Below are 20,346 nucleotides of genomic sequence, written 5' to 3' on the forward strand. Positions count from 1 at the left end.
GAGGACTAAAAGACAAAAATAAGATAAACAAAAGTTACAAGTCTGATGAAACTGAAGCACAACAGACTGAGTGACATTTAAAACCTCTAAAAAGAAAAATGTAAAATAAAGATGATGACATAAAAAGTATTTACAGAAGGATCACATCCTGCAACAAGTTATGCTGGAGCAATGCATAAACTCCCTGTTGAGTTAGTGTAGGTTAAAAAGGTATAGACATGTTTAATTGGATTACCCATATAGATCTCGGTCATTTTGTTCTTAGTGGCCGCACTGCATGGATAATATAAAATTGGTGACTACCAACAAGATAGAATATTTAAAGAATTATTTTATTAATGTGATGTTTAAGTTTTTATATATGAGTAGAAAAGGAGACGAGAGATGGTCGAGAGTTTGTAATGTTTATTTTTAGAGAGAAATAGCTAACAGATGAGAGAGACTAGTATTATATTGACTAATACATTAATTATTTTATTGAAGATAAATAGATGAACATGGTTAACAGATCTTCAGAGGGGGATATTTCACACTTGGCTATTATCAAAGTTTTCCTTTCAGTTAACACACCAGATTTGGTGGTGTATCCTGCACTGTTCTCATAGACAGACTGACTGAACTTTAGTTTCTTTGTCAACCTGGATATCCATGACATCATACTCCATGACACTGATGTCTATTTATTTTTCTATACTATATTTTTCCTATTCATCTTTTGTGGGAATTTGTTTATTTCCCAAACTTCATGTCACTTCCACATACACTTAGTTCAGCCCTTGTCAAGATTAACATTAGCTGATGTACTCGTTATTTGTCATAGAACTATCCACTATGTAACATTAATACAACTCCACAATCATCAGCCGAGTCTTTCCATAAGTTTGTTGGTGTTTTCTTTAGTGTTTCTTTATCAAAATGGAACTTTATACATGGCCACTTGCATGTTTTCTTCCTGTTTTTCAAACTGTCGTTACTATTTCAAAATTACCCTCTCTCTAACATCCTGTGGTCCTGTTCAACCAATCAGTTTTGCAGCCCTCATTCTCACTCTTTACAATGTAACATTAGTTCAAAAGTGAATGCAATAGATCCAATATGATATGAAGTGTGCACGGTCATTAAGGTCCTCATCAACATCCCAGTTCATGGTAAGCTTCTCCAACCATCCTAGTCCTCTTCAGATTTGCCTCCAATGCCAGTCATTATTGTTGCATGACCATTATAAGTCTTGATAACAAATATGGTCCTATGCACATCTTGTAGCATGAATGTTTTTCACACATTGGTTGTGACAATGTGCATAGTTTTTAAGTTTGGCACACTAGATCTTTCTTGGTGCTCCCAATCTTTCTTTGTGGGTTTTCAAAAGAGGTCAGATCTGTCTGCTAGACAGAGGCTCACAAAGAATGTGTTTAATCCATTTCTAATGTCTTTTATATGATTTCCTCTATCATTCACTGTAGTTATTTAATTTTTCTACACCACAGTTTTTATTTGCTGGTTGTAAATGGTTTACAAATTCTGAAGATTGTCCATGGCAGCAAGTGTTGGTGAATGTTTGGACTTTACTCACAGTAGCGACAGTTGTTATCCATGTTTGTTCTCCACAGAACAGAATTATCTTCACCATCTCTCCATACTTTAGTTTAAAGTCTAGCATACTGATGAAAATGCTATTTGAAACTTGAATGTGACAGACAACCTCGCGAAATGATCTTTGAAACTTAAGCATGACAAACTGATTTTGAGGTTTTGTAGACAAGTTTGAAGCTTGACATTATTTATATTTAATTATGTCACCATCATCATCATCATCACCACCACTATCACAATAATAATATTTAACTTCCATTTTACATGTTGGCATGTGTTGGATGGCTTTTAGAAACTGACTTCCAAACTAACCAATCATTGGCCAGGTCTTGATTATGCTATTAAACTAAACAACTAGAGAAAATAAAATTGTATCTGTACTTTTTTTTTTTTTTTTTTTTAACTTTAATCAGCTTTGTCTTTATGGAAGCGCCTTTGGTGTTGGCAAATAAAATTTACAAAAAAAAAAAAAAAAAAAAAAATTGCTTTATTAACAACAAACACTTTGGCTTTCTAACAGGTTTAAATTGGTTGATATTGTGATACTGACCCAAGATGAAATTTTCAACAAATTTTACTAATTCTTTTTTTTTTTTTTCTATTCTGCTTTGGTTGTTTCATTAGCTTTAAGTTTTACAGTGACTCTTTACTGACATTGATCCCATATTAAATTGTTTACTCTACATGCCATATAATAAGGATGATTTCCCCCCTGCCCCAAAAAATGTCACTTGTGGTATTGTTAATAAAATTCATAATTTATTCTATAATTCAACCATATTTCAGTCTATGCCTGACTTGTCCAGCAAGTTTCAGTTATCAATGATCAATATTTAAGTGTAAATAGAAAAATTATTTACGTGTGGATGTTTAGTAAAATTCATCATGTATTACATTTGCAGTGTGTGTGTGTGTGGACTGCAAAAGACATTTCATTTATTAATAGATTGTCTACAATAAACTCTAACAACATTAAATGAGAGAAATTAGGCATAAGATTAAACATACAGTTAAATACATCATTCCCATACAACAGGGAAATACATAAGCTATTCTTTTATAATATATATATATATATATTCCACAATAAGAGGATATATATCAAGCAAAGACTCACGTCTTCCTGTGGTTTTCTTTTTGTTAGTTGGCATGCAAATGCCTGTCTTCTCTACCGGGTGTCCAATGAGCAAATGAGAAAAAAATCTGGCCTTAATTCTCAACCACATCGTGGTGTGAGAGTTTCCAACAAAATCTTATGTTCATAAGATTTGAAGGAGATGATCCTTCCTTACCCTTTGCAAGACGAATAACTCTGACTTGAGAACCAGTTTCTCTCCAAAGGAAGATAACTCCGATTCCAACAATACAAAGTAAATTCCATCTCAAAATGATAAACAGAATCCTAAATTAGAAATGTATAACAACTCAAACAAGTACATTTTATTAACTAGGAAAATATTCAGGATTGCAAAAATTAAATTTAAATAAAATTTTGCACCACTTTTATGTTCATTTATGAAGATTAAAATCAAGATATAATGTTAGAAAGTCTTAAGTCTAGAATCCTTATTCCTATTTTGATCAAAATCCTTAAAATCATTTTGATTCTAGAAGCTATTTAAAATTTATAGCTTAAGCTTAAGGGGGCTGAAGAAGAAATTGGTGCTTGTACATCATAAGAGCAAAATTTGAAAATCAGAATATTGAATTTCAAGTAAAACAAATTGTACCTCTGTCATGTCACAGATAGTAGCATATCCAAAAATTACAAAAAACGATAAAAGAGAAAAATAAATCATTAATGAAAAACCGTTTTTGATAAAGGTTATATGGGGGGGAAACAAGTGTATCTGACATTTTGAATTACGTTTGCGTCACGTGACGTAAGTGAAAGATAAGTCGATTTTGCTTGATGTCACAAATTTTCTTTTTCATTATTTTTCTATCATCTTTTTTTTTTTTTTTTGTAGTTTTTGGATACGTTAAGCTTTGCAACATCACAGTTATGCAAGTGCCATTTGTTTTATTTGAAATTCAATATTTCGATTTTCGAATTTCGCTCTTACAATGAAAAATCATTGAAATTATAATTCACAGAATCTTGCTTCATGGGTGTTGAATGACTATGCATCAAATTCAGTGCTAATCTGAAATATTTAAATTTCCAAATAGGAGCTTGTGATCATTATTATGCACTCTAGAAACCTTTTGAAGTATTCCAAAAGAAACCAGAATTTGGGCAATATTTATAAACTACCAGGCCACCCTGCGTTGCCCGGTCATAAAATATGCATATTTTAATTAATACATATATTTGATTAATGCACAATTCTTATTTATTATAAACAGAAATACCATAGGTATTAAACATAGCATTAAATTCATTTTTTTTTTTTTTAAAAAGTAAAAAAGCGGAAAGAAATTGAGACGTGTGCATGCGAGTATTATGTTTTTTTCTAAACAGTTCATTTCTTGTAAGGGAGAAAGAAAAAATACTCGAGCTGAGATCGAAACCAAAATCTTAAGACAGTGAGTCAAGTACAATAACCATTAGGCTAGCTTGACATGATCTTTAAAAAGTGTTTTCAAACTGCTTATTCTTAACATAAGTAATCTGTCTTGTGAACGATTCACGCTTGTACATTCGTGAAATAGTTGACAAACAGATAAAAATCTGATCATCCCTACATATCAATTTTTCAATTTTTATCCCTTAGCAGCCCTTTTTTCCAGATGAAAATTGATTAAAAAGTTTTCCACATGTCTGAATAGTCTATATACCAAATTTAAAGTCAGTAGATCAAAAATCTGTTGAGTATATAGGTTGAGAAGTGTACTTATGCACACACATTCTCACTTTATAATATTTATTTTCAAAATTTCAAAAACGGGAATCTGAATTGTCATGAAGATCTTCCAATCACTTTTTACTCTCATTATATAAAACTAAATTTAACAAAATACAGCGCACATTACCCACCTTTACACATGCTATTTAATTTTAAAGTTTATTCTGTAGAATTTAAATAAAAATTGTTTTTGTTATTTTGTATTTTTTTTAAGGCTGGACACATGATTCTCAAAGCTTGCTTTAAAATTATTTTTTGTGAAAAAAAGCATATCAAAGTAAGATGATTGAATTTTGGCATATTTTTATCTGCTTCAACTATTATGTGACTTGTGCGTAAATACGTCATATATGGGATGGACATCGGTAAATGTGTAAAGTTTTGTTCTGCATGCTTTTATGTTATTTTAAAATTGCCCTTTTTGGATCTGGCGTTGTTAGGAAACTATCATTTAAATGAAATCAGAAATGTGATTTAATAAAAAAGAAAAAAAACATTCATTCTACTTATATATATATATATATATAGAGAGAGAGAGAGAGAGAGTGTCAGAATGCAATAAAAAGAAATCAAAGTGCTCAATCGCAAATGTTAGAGCTAAAATACAAATATTTATTTAAAAACTATACATATGGTTTTACTAAATATGTATGATCAAATTATTCCCAATCATTGTATGACTGGCTGCTCCTGCTGTTTGTCATATAGAAACAATGTGTAGAGTTGATTGAATCAGCAGCAGCCGAATCAGACATTTAGTCATACCGGGTTTTGATCGTACATAAGGGGGTTTACTAAACTTGTACGACTAATTATGTACGATTATTTGCTCCTGCTGCTGTTTTGCTATTAAAGAAACTTTTACATGGACTTGATACTGGGTTTCGTCAGTGCATAATATTGTAAACAATAAAATGATTTTACTCACAAATTTCTATCGAGAGGTTATTTTTGCAAATGTATTTTTAGATTCATATAAAAAAGTGTTCACAAGTGTAGAAAAGTGTCAAGTTGAGGGTGAAGAAATGTTTTTAGCCAATTTTTCGATATTTGTCGTCCGAAGGGTCGAGTTTCAAAACGATACCGATCGCCTCTGTCAAAAGTTTTAAACAGACATATCAACATACATACATACATTTAAACAGGCAGGTGATAATAGATTATTTAAAAAAGAGAACAGAAAAGAACTGAAAATAATTTATTTACTTTCCTCCCCACGAGAGCAGTTAGACACTGTTTTAAATGTGGGGAAAACTAGTTCCCCCAAGAGATTGGAAACATTGTTTCAGTCTACAGGGATTTATTCTATTTTGTAAACAGATTTTCTAATGTTACATTGCTATTGTGTTATGAAATTCAAATTTTAAAAAAAAAAAAAAAGGTCACTTGTAAAATTTAAAAAAATAAATAAATAACCTCTCGGCTGAAAGTTGTGACTGAATAAATTCGTTTTATTTTTATTTCAATAATAAAGAAATAGACTTATTTATTTTACAAAGATTTTTAAAAAGTGGCCCACTGGGTTGAAAAAAAAGTCTCAATCTTTAAGAATATGCCCAAAATAATCGTGACTGCGACTAAGTCATTTTATTGTTTGTTTTAATAACATTTTTTGCGCTGACAGACTTATATTAGTATATCGCTCGTGTAAGAGAGAATATTTAATAAAATCAGGAGTTTTCTTTTTTAGGTATAGACTTAAACAAGATATTTGCAAAAATCTCTCAAAACTTCTGAGTAAATTTGTTTTATTGTTTATTACAAGATTGTTTTACAATATTTTATACTGATAGACCCAGTCGATTGCCTGTATCAAAGTTGCTTTAATCAGTAGCAGTGACAATTTAGTCGTACAATGATCGTACATCATTTTTAGTCATACATATTTAGTAAAACCCTTATGCATACATATTCCAAGGATGAACAAGCGGTTTCATTGTATTGAAACAGACATTTTTTTTCTGTTTATTTTTTTCGTTTTGTTTTCCTCTTTCCGCCAATGCTGATGAGTTGTATTAGATTTTTATCAGCCACAGATGATTGTTTCAATATAATGAAGCCGCTGGTTCACCTTTGGAATATATATGTAGAGTTTTTAAATAAATGTGTGTGTTTGTATATATTTATATATATATACAACATATTTCCAATTTTAATGTTTGTTTTTGTTTGTTTTTTGTTTTTTAAGAAAAGGTTTCTTTCCACTTTATCCATATAACATATTTCAATTTCTGTTTTTTTTTTCTTTGCATTAACTATTATGAGTAAATTAATAAAGACATTACTTGTCAGTGACCATATAAGCAATTTTAGATTTTCCTTTTTTTATTTATCATTTATTTATGATGAAAATTACAGAAATTATATTCCAGTGTGATGGGAAAATGAAAACAGAAAAAAAAAAAAAATTATTTATATATTCATGTTTGATCTTTTTATCATCCAAAAAGTCTTGAAATAAAGACAAAATATTGATGAATATATAAATATTTTTTTTTTCCTTTCAGTTTTCCATATACATATATATTTTCCATATTTCATCCTCGTGAGGATTCATCAGCCTGACGAATTCTCACAAGGATGAAACATGAAAAATCCACATAAATAAGAAGGCCAGAGGAATAGTTGGTTGAAACGTGATGAAGCAACAACAACAACTATGAAGATGAGGATAACAGTCTACAAATAAATAAATGGAAAATCCAGTGTAACTTAACTGCCATATATACATATTTTCAAAACTTACAACCTAGCTCTACTTACGTATTAAGCACTGTTAAAGTAAATACTGAAAATAATTGCATAAAATTTTATGTAGATACATGGAATGATGTGTGTGTGTGTGTGTGTATGTATATATATATATATATATATATATATATATATATATATACTCGGGTTTTTTTATTCAAAAGTAATGGACTAATGAATTCAATGAGGTTGTTAGATAGTGCTCAATAAAAAGAGCTGATAATATTTGTTTATTGTTATATAAACATGGTCACATCCTGCTGCTACAAATAGCCACTTGTTTCAATCAAACAACAGATATCATCAGGCAGCGACTTGACTATTCGAAAGTTCAATGAATAACCATGATTATTCATTGAACTTTTGAATAGTCAAGTCGCTGCCTGATGATATCTGTTGTTTGATTGAAACAAGTGGCTATTTGTAGCAGCAGGATGTGACCATGTTTATATAACAATAAACAAGTATATATATATATTCATTTTGACTTTTAGCATCTGAAGAAAGACAGGGAATCCCTTGTCTGCAGAAACAATTATAATGGACTAAGTTAATATTTTGAGGTTGTAAAATAAAAAAAAAAATAAAAAACATATTCAGCTCTACTAACGTAGTGAGCACTTTTTATCCTGTTTTTTTTCCTACCACTTATACCTCTAAGTAATATAATCATGTATCACAAATTCATAGAAAAAAAAAACATCAAAATATTTGATCGTAGGTTTATATGTTGAATAATATAAGGTTTTAATAAAAAAAACGCTAAGTAAATAAACAAATTATACCCCCCCAATAAATCTCTTGCTACAGTCAAACAACAGAATGCTTTCACTTATGCTAAATAAACCAAGAGCAAATATTAGCACATACTATTTCTCAATAAATGGCTTACCAAATCTTCTATATAAATAAAACCGTACATGTATGTGTGTGTAAATATCTAACAGGTAAACTCTTAAAGTACTTGTCACATAACACTGAAATTTTCTGGAAATAATATTCATTAACCAAGGATGGTTTATAGCGAATAATATTTTTGTTTACATGCATGATTAACACGTACAGACATCGGCAATTTTATATGTAAAATGTACATTAACACCGAGCAGACATTTTTTGCAGTCATACGCATGCGCACACTTAATAGAACACATTAGGCTGAAACGTTAAATGTTTTGATTTAAATTCTAGCTAACAACTCTTCTTTTTTTTTTTTTTTAACTATTCTGTACTTTCACCTAACAATTTATTAAATAAGAAACTGAAATATGGACTGTGCTGAAATAATAGCATTATTATTTAGAAAGCCATTCTTAATATGGGTAGGCTAGAGTATATTTTTTACTATACTTTCTCCTAAGAATTTTAGATAATTGTCTCAGTTATAAAGACCAAGTAACCAAGTTGTTTTCACCAGGCATTATTTCCGCCTTAAAAACAAATGGAGGGGGGGGCGCTGAAATGCTGTACCAGAACAGATACTAAACTTTGATCTTAGCAAAAAGGTCAAGTAAGCGTAATATAGTTTCCTACCAGGCATTATCTCCTCCTTAAAAAACAAAACAACGCAAAAATAATCGACACAGAATATATTTTAAGAATGGGGGGGGTAATCCCGGAAATGGCTGAAGCAGTTTACGATCTCAAAAATACTTTATTTTATATATATTTTTAAGGAAGGGGGTGTTAGGATACAGTCAGGCCCGGAAACGGCTGAAACAGTTTATGATCTCAAAATTACTTTATTTTACATATATTTATAAGAGACAGGGAGGATATGAAGTCAGCTCTAGAAATGGCTGAGACTGTTTAGGATCTCAATATTCCTTTATTCTATATTTATTTTTAAGAGGGGGGGGGGTGATATAGAGTCAGTCCCGGAAATGGCTGAAGCAGTTTACAATCTCAAATTTTCTTTATTTCATATCTATTTTTAAATGATGGGGTGATATGAAATCAGTCCTGGAAATGGCTGAAGCAATTTACGATTTCATACTTACTTTATTTCATATCTATTTTTAAAAGAGGAGAGAGGAAAACTGACATTAGGAATACAGACTGTGCTGAAATAATAGCGTTATTATTCAGAAAGCCATTAATGATATGGGGAGCGTATAGTTTTAACTATTCTGTACTTTCACCTAACAATTTTAAAATTGAAAAATGGCACGGACAGTGCAGTTATTATTCAGAAAGCCATTATTAATATGGAGAAAGGAAGGTATCTTTCACCTAACAATTTTATAAATAAAAAACTGATATACAGAATAAGGACTGTGCTGAAATATTAACGTTATTTAGAAAGTGAACCAATCATCATTAATTTTGGAATATTTTTCTGATGGAATATTCTCAGCACTAGAGTGAGTAATATGGACATATTATTTTTTTAATAACTTTACCATCTAGAGAAATTACACTAAAACCACATAGACATCCCCCCCCCCAAAAAAAATGCATTAAAATTTACAACTAATGTTATACATATTATATTTGTTCTGGGACAGGTATTCTGTCAGTATATATGTATGTATGTGCGTGTATATATATATATATATATATATATATATATATATATATATATATATATATTTTGAGCCATTTATAACAGTTACATTAAAGCACAAAATTCTTATGCAAGATAGAAGAAATTGAGTTTTCTTATATATTGAGCATATCCATGCAAGCAATATATTGCTTTGCAAAACGACATCTAATTAATTTATTTTCCGTTGTTGTTTTCTAATCTTATGACTTTTTTCATGTTATTACACATGTTCAGGCATATATTTTGTACATTGCTGATAGAAAGTTAGCATTTTTGACAATAAGTGTCTTCCAGGACGTAATTCATTAGTAGCTGATGGAAAATATATAAAGTGATGAAAGTAGCAATAAATAACCGTTGGCATAAAACTGATCTTTTTTTTATGTGTACACTGTAAATAGTTCACTGTTTAAAGGGGGGCAACATATTGTCATGATATAAAAATGTCTGCCAGCTTTTTTTGCATGATTTATTTGTTTGTAAATGTAAAAAATGTATTTCCCGCCAACATTTTCAACAGAACTGAAACTCTGGTCTCATTATAATCTTAAGATATAGCATATATCATTTGGTTTAATGGAGTGTATGCCTCTGAGTCTAGGTCTTGGTACACCTCATTATCACCCAAAAACTTGCTTAAAGATGGAAACCATGACATTGTATTCCTAACCAATGTACAGGAATACAACAACTGAAAAAGATAATTACTATACAGGAGAACCCCCGGGATACAGCATTAAAAATTAGCAAAATACAAAAAAAAAGTGGCCGTTTCTGAATTTTTGAGATGAGGATTAGTTATTCATATTATTTTGATTCATCGGACTACTGTTCTCATCTTGAGTGTGATTTTCACGTTTCGATCAATGTAACCTCCGACTTTCTTCAGGTGTATCTTGTCAAACTCGGGGAATTTGGACGGAATTTCGAGCAGAACCTTTTATTTACTTCACGGAAGTAGCGTGCTCTTGTTCTGTTAGCCATGACTGGATAGAGGTCCTAAGTAATTTGTAATTGTATTTTTTGATGACCCACACTGAGGATTCGACCTTCAACCTTCAGGAAAATATCACTTTTTACAATTGATGCTTTCCAAGTACTCTAATCACTGGACCATGGGTCCATTCTTGAGTTTGACAGAAACATTCCCATGTTCGACAAGATACACCTGAAGAAGGTCGGAGGTTACATCAACCGAAGCGTTGTGAAAATCACACTCAAGATGAAAACAGTAGTCTGATGAATCCAAATACTACAAAATACAGTACAGTATATAGTACACATGTGTATAATCAAATAACATTATAAATAACGCCGTAAGACAGGGCAAATACTGTAACCAGGGTCCAGAAAAACATTGTATTGTACATCATAACCTGAAAAAAATGTATCCTAGGGCTACCGTCCTGGGGTTCTACTGTACTTTGATTCCCGTCCAATGGCTACAAATTGGTACTGCAATCCTGTATTTTGATTGAAACTCTAATTTAAGAATTTAAGATTAATTTTCATTTTTTTTTTTTTCTTTTTTTTCCATGGTAGGGTTTTATCTGTCCGCAGTGCATGAAAAGTTTCACTTCAGCAGAAGTTCTGCAGAATCACTTCAAAGAACATGAGGTCATCAAAAGTGAATTCACTGACAAAGGGGTAAGATTATCTACTTTTATATTCTCATTTCATGCTATGCATCATTGGTCCTGAAACTTTTTCTGGTCATCATAACACTATCTGTTTGTTTTTTTTTTTGTTTTTTATTTTTTGTTTTTTTGTATCACCTTAGATTTAGAAAATTTAAAACAAAGAGTCAAGATGATCTATTTATCTTCTATTTGTCGTAGAACAAGCTTATGTTATTTGGTTGATTCTTTGGCCTCCTCATGTTCGTGGGCCAGTCACTGGAGCTCCTGATTACACACCTGATAGAAGTGGAGACGGCAACAACAATTCAATCTTAAATTATACATTTTATTTCGCGCTTGTCCAGAATTCCATCTCCCATAAAATAAAAAATATGAAAATAAAGAAAAATCTCTATGATGTATATGTAACAGAACATAGACACACATGCAAATGCCAAGTCATGTGCGAAGAAAAAGACTATAAAAAGGAGCTTGTGCACAAACCGATCATGTTAGAGACGTGGGTGATGTCACAGCCATAACAGGAAGTCACGTGTGGCAGGAGATTGATGAAATAAATGTTGTTGTTACAAAAAAAAAAAGTTATTTGTCCTATGTTCCTTGTGGCATACTTTGCTACAGCATGTTAATATATTATGGTAACATTACATATGTATCCTAGACTGAAAGAAAATATCATATGCCAAAAATCACATAAATTGATCAAGTAGTTTATTTATATGAAGAAAATCATTTTAAATGAATATCAGTTTTTCCACTGCCACTCTCCACATGTTACGAATGGCTTTCTAAAATCTCACAGATTTGAATTATTTAAAGTTAGCTCCCTTGTTCTTTCAGACTGTTTTCAAAATGGTGTTGCAAGATCATCACTCGTAGTTTAGCCATAAAATTTTATTTTCCTTTTTAAAAATAAAACTACTTGATAAATTTACGTGATTTTTAGTCTACCATATTTTCTCTCAATCATGGGTACATACATCATACTGATTTTTCTTTTTGATTTTACATATAGGGGGGATTCTGGACAAGCACTTTTTATTTCTCCAAGTATAAAGCCATTTTTCTTGATTAAGTGTCGCTTTGGACTGATATCTTTTAAACGACCCTTATTGGACCTGATTATTATGATTTGTCTTGTGTAATGTCTATGCAGCAACTTACTGTATTCAATATCAAAAATCTGTCTGAAACAACTAATAAACTATCTGCCACTCACGTACAGGGTTATCTGCCCCTGAGGCAAACCCTTGTCTATTAAACTAAATAACCTTGGAAGCGTATTCCAAGTAATCAAATACTTGCATATTCATTTAACTTCTCACATCAGTTATCCCTGATCTTTTTCCGATTATAACTTGGTTTATTTTGGCAGTCTCATAATTCTTGCTTCCTTTATTTCTCGCATTCCATGAGCAATGTTTCTGACAACGGAGGAAGAATTGCTGTTTTCTGAACTAAAATCTATATATCCTACATTTATCATTGGCTGTTTTTTTGTTTGTTTGTTTTTTTTTTGTTTTTTTTTACCTTAAAGTAGTAATTATTTATTTTAGCTCCTTACATCAAGTTGCTTCATACCTTGTCTGGAACGATTTTCATTAAAAAAAAAAAAAACGCTCCTAGTTCATAATAAAGGGAATATGTCAACAAATTCCTAGTGTGAATTTTTGGTTAGTGCTCAATAGTAAAAAGGCTCTACTATCTTTTTGTAAAAATATTTCCTAGTCTAGATGGTCCTATATATGACCTTAAAAGGCATTTATTTAGGAACTGTTATGCTAGTCAATATAATGCCAAAGTACTTCAACCACAAAAAAAATTGCAACATTTTTGTTATGGTTTTATATCAGGTTATGTCTATTGTATATCATAGTAAAAGTTGGACAAGATTTGTAGTTTGGGAAAGTTTCCAATTTCCAAGTTGAATGTTTTCAACTTACAAGTCATTTTCCATTGTTTTAAAACAATAACTCGCTCAGCTTTCATGATAAGCCAATCAATCTTGCATTTTTACCCATGTTTTCAGCATCAATCTTTCACGTGAAATGCTTGCTAGTGATGTTGAATCACTCCTTATGCCATATCTTTAGTTACTCCTACCCCACTCCCATTCACATATAATGTTTTTTTTTTCAAAATTATTCACACTTCCTCATCCTCATCATCTATGACTGGAAAATGTTTCATCTTGTCACAGTTGGCATCTTGGCAATGTCCACATGCACTTGTACATTCTAGTCGATACCTTCTGCAGGTGCACCTTAGGATATTGCATCCTTCCAAACGGTCACAGTGAATCATCTAAATCAGTTCATCTGGAGCAGGACTTTAGTCTGTTATCATTGGAACAAGTTTGCCCCCTTCTACTTTCCATTCCCACTCAGATGGTTTAGTGGGGGATGCCCTTTTCTCTTCCCTGCAACCTCACTCCCACAAAATAGACGTTGCAAGTCTGTCTTCGTTTTATCGTTATTTCCATGGCAGGTGCTCGTGTGAGCTCCAATCTCTCGTCCCCCCTCGCCAAACTTTCACGAGAAACACCCGTCTGGCTGAAACTACTGTCAATAATTTTCCCCACTCTTTATCTGTGCCTAAATCCAAACGTAGATTCCATGAGCAAAGCTTCTTTCTTAGAACTGCACGCCAGTGGAACTCTCTGCCGCTTGCCTGTTTCCCACCTGACTACAACTTGGATGTCTTCAAGTCTGACATAAACAAACTCCTGACAAACCACCTTCTTAAGTAAGACACTCTATCAAACTCCCAATACTAATGATTACTACAATACTATCTCATTGATTACTGTACACGCAATAACCCTTATCCCTGAGTGGCCTTCGGGCCTTGGTAAGTGGTGACCCCCATGTAAAAAAAAAAAAAAAAAAAAAAAAAAAGATGGTGTCATTTCTACTCCATAACCTGGTAGTAAGTCTACAAAGAATGAAATCTACAGGCAGGGGCAGTTGGAGAGAGTTGATTATCAAATCCTCACTTGTCATTTTGTCTTGATTTATTTAGTGTTGTTGTAACCTATCTTTTGTTAATTGTTGGTTGGGTTCTGGGTATGAAAATGATGCTCAAGTGACAGACTCCACATCTAATCTGCTTCATTCTGAAGTCTGTGTGTCATACACATAACATTAAAAAAAAAATTATCACTTTTTTTTTTTTTTTTGCATTTTTTACTTACAGGAAGGATTTTTGTGTCCTACATGCATCAAGCCATTACCGTCACAAGATGCCCTGGAAAAACATTACATGTCGGTGCATAACGGCAAAGTACCCTCAGCTGAAGAAAAGTAAGTTCATCTGAAACTTTCCTACTAATGAACCCCCATTGAAAACCTTCCAGTATGATATCCTCTCGTGTCATCCCCTTCCTTCCATTTTGTGGATTCTGTTTACAGATTCCTGTGACTATCACTTTTGACGGCTTATGTCTGATCTTCATCTGTCTAGAATTTCCCCCTATTAAAAACAAAAAATAAAGAAAAATTGTATGATGTACGTACCCATGATGAAACGAAAATTCCAAAAATCACATAACTTGATCTAGTGGCTTTATTTTTAAATAAGAAAATTAAACTTTTATGAGTATTGGAGAAGTGATTGTCTCGCCCACCATTTTTAAAAAGAATCTCCAGAAATAAAGGAAGATAACTCAACAATCATGTTTACTAGATTTATGTTGTAATGTCTACAAATTCCCATTAATCACTTAAAAATGATTTTATATATATATATCCTTCTGAAGAATCTATTTTCCAAATCCTTCGAACAGTTTAGGCACCAACCAAGAAAAACCTTAACTTACATGTATAGTAGTATAAAAATATATATATTTAATCAATTGGAATATTTATTGAGATTAGTATTTTTTATTCATTTATTTATTGTGGACTATTATTCTCATCTTTTAGTTATTTTTTCATGACGTTTCAGCCAACTATTCCTCTGGCCTTTGTCAGGTGGTAACTGCGACAAGATAGAAACTCTGAATCTCCTAATTGCATTCTCAGCAATTACTGCCTTCCATAGTTGTCGTCTCAACACGTTTTGGCCAACTAAGCCTCTGGCCGACTGTGGGTAGGATTGAAACTACTATCTTCAGACAATGCTCACCTGGAACCGTAGAGATTCAACGTTTCGGTCCACTGTGCTACGAAGGCCAGAGGAATAGTTGTCCGAAACGTTGTGAAACAGCAAATAAAAGATGAGAATAATAGTCCGCAATAAATAAATTTTTTTTTTTTTTTTTTGTTACAAGGTGGTCACCACTTATCAAGGCCCGGAAACCACTCAGGGATAAGGGTTATTGTAAGTACAGTACGTTAGTGTGGATATTTAAAGTGGATATTTAAAATAAATGAAAAATAGTATTTGTAACTTACTTTTCATACCTATATTTTCATACTCAAATATCTGCAACAGACAGGATCTGAATTAACTAGCTTCCTTGCAAAATCACTACACTTGTTGACCAAGCGGTTTTATTACTTGGTCAGTAAGCTTAAGACCATGATAGTGGTAGCAGTTGAGGCCTCACCTTTGGCCTTGCAGATATTGAGGATGTAGTTCAGCTGCCAGTCCTTTGGGATTTCACCATCACAAAAATATCTAAGTCAACTGCCTCACTAATTCGATTTTCTCTTTGTTCTCAATCTAGAAAGAAAAGCCGAAATAAAAAACACCAAAAGAAAGCTTAAGTGTTTAAACTCTGATAGGTCAATGATTTGACTCTTGCAGGTTTAACAGATGGTGGTTCATCATGTAAACAGCTAGAATTCTGTTGCGTAGATGACACATAGCAGTAGTAGGCATCATAATAATGTTGATCTTTTTTTCTTTACAACTGTTTTTTTGATGACAACAGTTGTAAAAGTTATTAATAATGATGGTCCACAATCATTTTAGGTTAAACAATTATTCCCAGGGAGGGGTCTTCTTCTTTTACTCTGTAGGTACATAATACTCCCAACATCTCCTCAGAGCAAGGTCCTGGATATAACCTTAAACTATATCCAATGGTGAGGCCCCAGCTTGCGGGTTTTGGGGAGTGTGGAGCCACCCTTTAATTGCCATTGCTTCAAGGTCCACTCTGATCTGGAGTGGTAGTACCTATTAGTCCCAACTATGGGTTAAATAGAAACTGACTTGAAACAAACAAATATTTTCTATTAAAAAAATTGTCTTCAAAATCACTGGATTCGGCATTAAATAACCTGAAAAGGGTTGATATGCCATAAAACAACCAACCAACCATCAGGGCAAAGGAACAGCTATCTCAAATACGACCACTCACCTTCATGCTTTAGAAACAGGAGAAAGATTTTATAAGCTTATCTGCAGTGTTTCATTGATAATTTTCTATGACACAATGTCCTAAACATCTAGCCGTTATTTAATCTTTAACTTGAAATGAAATTTTCTGTTCTTCTGCTTAATCTAACTTCATGTGAAAAATGTAATTTTTCACTTTATTTTTACACAATCAAATCCAATATTTCGTCATCAGGTATTCTAACAATATTCCAACATAAGTACTTTGGAAATATAGCATCCTGTTTACATTTTTATGTAGACATTTTCAAAGCTAAAAAAAAAAAAAAAGGGGGATGAGGGACAGAAAAAAGAATGCACTCCAAAAGAGATATTTGCAATTGTATTCTCAGGAAATCTATTTTCTTTCTTTTATGCAAAATCGTGGCTCAGTGATATTTTATTCTAACAATAGTTTCACATGATTCTATCTCTCTGTAATAAGTCTTTGATCATTCAATTATTTTTAAGATCTTCTATAAACTCTTTTTCATTGTTGTACATAACCCTATAATTTTTCTAAAAGTTTACTTTCTTTATTCCAACTGTGGTTCTTTTTATATAGTGCCATGTAAGTTCCGACTGATATGAAAATAATCTTCATTAAATACTTTTTATTTTATTTCTTCATTCTGTTTTAAAGTGTCATGGTGTGCTTTAGTAATCTGTGGTGACAATGCGGAGAGACAGAGAGATAAGTGACCACGATTAGCATGTGTCTGCTGCAAGGAAATGATGACTGTGAATCTAGAACCATGCGATTACAAGACAAGGGTGTTTATGCAAAATAAATGCTGTTGGAAGTCTAAAGTGGCTAAATAACCCTTATCCCCGAGTGGCTTCCGGGCCTTGATAAGTGGTGACCTCCATGTAAAAAAAAAAAAAAAAAAAAATTTTTAATTTAAAAAAAATAGCTTTTTTTTTTCTCGATAGTTTTGTTTTGGACATTACATTGTTCTTTTGTGTTTCCTGTTGTTGGTGAAGAGACAAAACCATGATCACTGCTAATGCTAAGAGTGACCGTCTCGTGTTGCCAGTGAAAAGAGAAATCAGGGACTGCAGTTACTGCTAATGTGAAAAGTGATCATCTCGTGTTGTCTGTAAAGACAAGAAACAAGGAACCCTGCTGCTACTGATCATTATGAGCGTACATTGTCATTATTGTTGGTGAAAGAAATTATTCAACCAACACATCTAAAGGTCTTTGGTTCATTGCCGGGTTTTTGGCAGCATAACTAAACACATCTTTCGTAATCATAATAATTATCACGAATCTTACAGAGATTAGATGACAACATTACATGGTAACATATTTTATTTTTAATCTATTCTTTAAAATTTTTTTTCCACAGATCACAACTTGAAGAACTACGGAAACAGCTTAGTGATGAACAGTGGTATGTTGCAGAGCTTAAAAAAGAACTGGAAAAGTACCAACAAGGTACTGAAGGGGCTATGCCCTTCACCAAAAAGGTAACTACCCATTCATGCAGTATGTGCCTCTTCTCTTAAACTAGATTACTAAAACTACAAAAGTTTGTAGAATCAAATCTTGAACTTGGTTTATATTAATATTGTTTAATTTTTATTCCATTCAGGAGTAAATTCTACCGCGATTTTTTTTTAATCTCAGAAAGGTTTGTTTTTAAATCATTTTAAACCTGATGTAGTTAAAAACTACTCCAAAGTTGGTGATTAATTAAATATAACTAGATGACCTTTCATCCGTTGAGTCGGTGTTAATATGTCATACAGTAACGTATATATTTACTGCCCTTACCCAATAGTGAAGATTAATAGATATATATTGGAAAAGTACAGCTAGAGGGAGAGAGAGAGCGAATAAAGTTAGCAAGATTTTATGAATAAACTTTGGAAATGATATATAATCACTCAGAATCGGTCAACGCTTTGTAAAAATTGGTCCAAATTTCTTTAAACATTTTTCTAAAATAATGATTTTAAAATAAAACTGCATGCATTAGGGTTTGTTTTTTTGGGTTTTTTTTTTTCATTTTCTTTTCTGTTTTTTGTTTTTATTTTATTTTCCCTTCTCTATCTCTCTCTCTCTTCTTTCATCTTTTTTTTTCTTTCTCTTTGTACTACTCCCCTCCCTCCCTTCTTTCACTCCCAAATTAAACTCTTTTATTCCCCAACTTTAGGAACGGGCTGAATTTGAATTTTCTCAACTTCAATTAAAAGGAATTGAAGAGACTCAACTACTCGGTAAGTATTCCTCAAAATATTATGAACCCAATCATTATTAATGATTGTAAAAAAAAAACATTTAAAATCATTTTTTTTTTTTTTTTTTTTGAAACTTCAATCTTAACAACTGATGTCAGAAGTGGGTTGCAAATATATTTCTTTTCTCCCCCATTCTGTGTTGCATTCCATATTTACTTCCCCCCTATATATATATATATATATATATTATAATGAAACCCGACGTTGCCCAGGATTGAATGATGATCAATAAATGTTTCACACTCCTATATTTTTATTGTCATTGAAATCAGTGAAATCACCCATTTTTCAATCAAGTCTATTGATTGCCTGCAATAGTTGGGGACCCATCACGGTGCACTGAGAGGAAGTTTCACATACTTTCTCACTGTGACTTGGTTCACAATACAATATAGTCTACATTGAACTTGAGAACCTACTGTTGATTTTATAAAATTATTTTTTTGTATATAATGGCTTGAATTCAAGTTTAAAATGCAAAAGTCAAGTATCATAGTGCAATTGTGCTTTAAACAGAAACATTCATTTCAAACGCGTCCCTGTCATATCAGAGAATCTACTGTTGATTTTATATGTCAGGCCTTTCGGCTTGTGTGGTAATAAAATTTCTCAAATGCACATATGATGGTAGGTTGTGCAAGGTGTTACCTTTGGTTAAAATCCTCTGTTTCTTTCATTGTATTATTTCGATTATCGATACTTATTGAAGATATTCTGATACAAAACCTGTATAAGAACACTGCCAAATACATAAAGTACCTTTGTGTGAAATTTCATAAAAATCGGCCCAGCTATTTTCGATTCTATAGAGAATTAACTCACACAACCAGGTTTTTTTTTTTTTTTTATATATATAATAATAGATATATAATATTTTTTTAAACAAATATTAGCTATTAATTTTATGCCTACAGACATTAGGGTTTCATGCTTCCACAATCATCAGTGTAGGAAGTGATTATTACTGCAGGTCAGGAGATTCGAGCCCAGTCATAAAGCCACCCTTAACTTCATAACGGCAAGTAAGCTAAATAGAAACGCTTTTTTTTTTCCTCCCAGAGGGATATCATTAAACTAATGCCGGGTGATTACCTTCTGGAATGAAATAAGATATTTCTGTGTAGCTTGCTTACTATAAGTATATTTTTATACGACTGCAAAGCTCTATTCATGTATTGAGCGCTGTGTAAAAATCGTATGCATAATATATTAGTTTTCAGTAAATGTGTGTATATGAAACAGTAACATCTATATCTGCATATAGACACATTGGTGCCTCACAAACTTAATTTGTTCTTTTGACTGTTTGTGAGCTAAACTACGTGTGAATCCAAAACATTTTTGTTTTTGTTCCATTAAAATGAATGTAAAGCCAATTAATCCATTCGTCTGCTCC

The 20,346-nt window shown here is 32.1% G+C and overlaps 1 protein-coding gene across 2 annotated transcripts in view; it reads left to right on the top strand.

Annotated features, from left to right (window-relative positions):
* LOC145293325 (uncharacterized) overlaps positions 1 to 20,346 on the top strand; it is a 164,222-nt gene that overhangs the window by 40,718 nt on the left and 103,158 nt on the right. For both annotated transcript variants that reach the window (XM_080139968.1, XM_080139973.1), the window contains 4 exons: positions 11,284 to 11,388; positions 14,577 to 14,683; positions 18,056 to 18,176; positions 18,866 to 18,929. In XM_080139968.1, coding sequence (XP_079996094.1) covers positions 11,284 to 11,388; positions 14,577 to 14,683; positions 18,056 to 18,176; positions 18,866 to 18,929 — 397 coding nt within the window. The remainder of the gene's footprint in view (positions 1 to 11,283; positions 11,389 to 14,576; positions 14,684 to 18,055; positions 18,177 to 18,865; positions 18,930 to 20,346) is intronic.

Source organism: Euprymna scolopes, chromosome 2 (genome assembly GCF_053919585.1).
Source record: "Euprymna scolopes isolate OS-2025 chromosome 2, ASM5391958v1, whole genome shotgun sequence".
Lineage (NCBI taxonomy): Eukaryota > Metazoa > Mollusca > Cephalopoda > Sepiida > Sepiolidae > Euprymna > Euprymna scolopes.